Below are 4005 nucleotides of genomic sequence, written 5' to 3'. Positions count from 1 at the left end.
TTGTATGCCCTGTATATCTCTATCTGCTCTAACCACTTGAGATGTTCTGCATATGGGGTGGTGGTGATTAACTTGGCATTTGAGAAGTCTGCTACGATCTCTGGATCAGACGCGTAAGTGGATAAGGATGTGGAACATTTATTAAGTCGAATGTCACGGATGTGTTCCTTCCACCTGATCCTAACTGCTCGTTTCGTTGAGCCTATGATTAAGTCCCTGTCAAAAACAGGGACTTAATATACATAGGCTCAACGAAATATTGATTGAATCTGGTACTTTTTCCAATAAATTGGATGTGGTAATTTCTGAAGTATTCACATTAATTTGTTTAGTGAAGTTATCAAGAAAGTTAGACCCACTTGGTCTCTCCAGATTGAGCTTATTTTTCTTGTGCTTTTCACCATTGTTTCAGAGCATTTGTTATTAAATATAGGGTCTTCCAAAAGGAATGCTACCATTTTAAATTACCATAATTATGTTAATTATTATCCAAGAAGTATGCATCTTATGCCAATCACTAGGGTAACTGTTCAATTTTTTTTTTTCCCATCTGCATTCAAATGTCTCATTTCTACTATTTCTAGGAAGTGCGATAAACAAAAATGATCACTAACAGACAAGGCATTTTTTGTTCTGCAATTTGAAAAGTTGGAATTACTTGTCATTGTGTAATGTTTATTGTTATAGAAGATTCTATCTCCTGCAGATTGGATAATCTGCAGGAGATAGAAATAGAATTTTGACTCCAATGGGAGAAGTGAGGACAGATATGCCATACATAGTGAGTGTAGGAATAATCATGTTGCTTGGCCCTCAACCACTCAAGTGCACACATTGAGAAATTGAGAAATTGTAATGGGCAAATGAAACTTGGACAGTTTTCCAATGTTTTAATGTACGTTATAACATTCTTGAATAATAATTAATATAATTACAATAATTTAAAATGGAGCATACTTTTTGAAAGATCCTGTATTTAATCAATAGTTCTAATACTTTTATGTTGATTATTTCAAGTCATTGGACAACTTCTTTTACCAGGAGAACATTGTAATGGACCAGAGTTTATGGCAGTTAACAACAAAAATAAATAACTTTAGTGTGATGCATTGTAGCAAATTTAATGTTTTCACTCATGTTACAATTATTGCTCCAACAAAGTTTTTCAAGTGCATTAGACAGATGTTAGCACTCCTTACAAAAATAATTTACAAATGTTGTAAGAAGCAATCTTATGCTTGCTTTTAACAGCATGAAAACAAGAACAAGAGGCAATCAAAAGTACAAATTTATAATTGTATTTATTGAATTTTAAAATAATTTTTTCTTCTTTTTCAGGAAGCAATTGTTATTGTTTTAGACATAGGGCCTTCTATGTGCAAAGGTTCTGATTCTCCATTTCAAAATGCTAAAGCTTGCATTGGGATGATTTTACAAAGAAAGGTATGTAAACTGTATAAAAGTTTTTATTTTTTAAATTAATAATTTTTTCACTGGAATTTATGAAATTAAATTACTAGTAAAATATTAACAATTGTAATGAGTATATGATTGTTTGAATTCTTGTATGTACAGAAAAATATACTGACTTCGTATGGTGATGTCCATTATGTGATATTACTCCATGCATGAAGCCATATCATATTGTGAAAATGTCGTAATGTCAATTGACATATACATTGTTGTTTGGTAATTTATTTCAGGATCTCAGAAGATTAAATGCTCATAAAATTTAAAATTCCTGACTTTTGATTAGTTATAAATAAGATTTTTAAAATATGTGATGATAATACATAAATATAGTTTCAATGTTAAATCTATATTCTGTTTATTAAATAAAATAAAATTAAATTGAATTCTTGTTTTTGCTAGTAAAATATATTATTTTAAATTAATTTTTTATTTATTTATAGATTTTTTCTGAATCAAAAGATAATATTGCATTAGTTCTTTGTGGAACTTCAGAAACAGATAATCAGCTTGCACGGGCAAACAAAAATGAATACCTCAATATAAGTGTTCAGTACAATTTACAAACGGCTTCCTGGGATCTGCTACAATATATTCAAAACATTGAAGGCACTTCCATAACGGCAGATTGTATCCTTTATTTATCTATTTTTTTGTTTCTTTTTACTAGTATTTTAAGTTACTAACATTTTATATTCATGCTACATGTGATTATTTATATTTATGATAATTTATTAGTTTGACTTAAGATAAATTTTTTTATTTTTATGTAATTTTTATTTGAAATACAGATTACACATACTTTGGGTTATCTTAAATTTGAGATATTCTTTGTCACTCTTTGGCAGTTTGTATGTAATGAAAATTTTATATTATTTCGGTTTATATTACACAGGTCTGCAAGTAAAAAACTGCATAGGATTTTTATACATTTTCTTACAGATTTCAACTTGGTAAAAACAAAAAAAATTCCATCTCGTCAATTTNTAAAAAAAGTGATGTCATCATGCTAGATGGCAGTATGTGTACTTATGGTGGGTTTTTGAATCGTTATGCATTAATTTCTGCAGGTAATTGTGCAAAATATTCAAAATAGTTATTGGATTTATCTCAAGTGAATATTTTTGAGATTGATTGATAAATAATGCCAAGAGCTGCGAGAGCACAAATAGGAAGAAAAGTTCTAGAGCTATTATTATTCATAATTGTAGACAATGTGAGAGCAGTCTCAAAGACTGGAAGAGCAACGAATTCAAAACAGTTATTGAAAATTGGTGATGGAACAGTAGACGACGAAAGTGGCTACATCACTGTCAGTCAATACATAAGTAAGATAGTCAGTATAGTCAATGATTTGATTTCTGAAATTTATCCTGATATTTCAGATTTATTGAATAAACCGTATCTTTGGTTGTGTGAAAGGGCCCTAATTTCATCTAGAAATATAACAGCAGTAGAAATAAATAACATTATTCTTGAAAAAGTCAATGGTAACAACTGAGATTATCTATTGATTGATACAGTTTTAAGCACTGATGATACAGTCCATTATCCACAAGAGTTTCTTAATGGTCTTAGCCCATCTGGATTCCCACCACATAGATTAAAATTAAAAATTGGTTCTCCAATTATGTTGTTACATAATGTTCAACCTCCCAATCTCTGTAATGGTACCAGGTTACAAATTACAGCTATGCGTGACAATATCATTGAAGCTATACTTCTCACTGGACCAGCAACTGGGGAAATTGCATTTATTCCTAGAATCCCAATGATTCCTACCGATCTACCATTTCAATTTAAACGTTTACAATTTCCAATTAAAGTTTCTTTTGCTATTACAATTAAATTAACACATTGCAAGGCCAAACATTCCAACATGTTGGAGTGGATCTTTGTATGAAGAGTTTCTCCCATGGCCAATTGCATGTAGGGCTTTCCAGAACTGGAAATCATAACAATCAAATAATTTTGATACCAATGGATAACAAAACTTGAAATATAACTTATTCAGAAGTTTTATGATTTTATTTTTTATATATTTTGCAATATTAGACATTGATCACCCAAAAATAATTAATGAACAATTAGTTCAAATTTCGAAGTTCCATATGTATATAAGAGCAGGCAAGGCCGCAATGGGGGATGCTAGTTTGTATATATTTTTACTAATACAGATATACCTCACCGTACATTGGTAATTGGTTCCAGGAGAAGCAACTTAAGTCTAAAAATGATGTAAGTCGAATTTACTTGTCTCTGAATTTACTTGTCACTAGGCTAAACCACAAATAACCATTCCCAGTTCTGTATTTTATTTATAAATGCATTTTTAATAATATATTGTTAATAAGAATCTATTTTAAGCTTACAAACAAACAAATTTTAGTTTTTAATATATTACAGAAAAAAGTAATCTAAATTTATGAATTCATGTATGTACAGTACATATTTGTAAATGTACATGTTTACAATTTGGTGATGTTTACAGTACATTGCGGACTCTTCATTTGTGAATATGATGTCCACACTGAA

At 29.8% G+C, this 4005-nt stretch overlaps 1 protein-coding gene across 1 annotated transcript in view; it reads left to right on the top strand.

The window, feature by feature from the left end:
* The window catches only part of LOC111635065 (X-ray repair cross-complementing protein 5-like), a 21875-nt gene that overhangs the window by 10128 nt on the left and 7742 nt on the right, over positions 1-4005 (top strand). The window contains exons 2-3 of the mRNA XM_023379915.1: positions 1339-1443; positions 1914-2100. Of these exons, the coding sequence (XP_023235683.1) occupies positions 1339-1443; positions 1914-2100 (292 nt within the window). The remainder of the gene's footprint in view (positions 1-1338; positions 1444-1913; positions 2101-4005) is intronic.

This window comes from Centruroides sculpturatus, unplaced genomic scaffold, assembly GCF_000671375.1.
Source record: "Centruroides sculpturatus isolate CEXI.00-Female unplaced genomic scaffold, Cexi_2.0 scaffold720, whole genome shotgun sequence".
NCBI classification, from domain to species: Eukaryota; Metazoa; Arthropoda; class Arachnida; order Scorpiones; family Buthidae; genus Centruroides; species Centruroides sculpturatus.
Note: the sequence above shows the minus strand (reverse complement) of the source record. Positions and strands in the feature narration are given on the sequence as shown.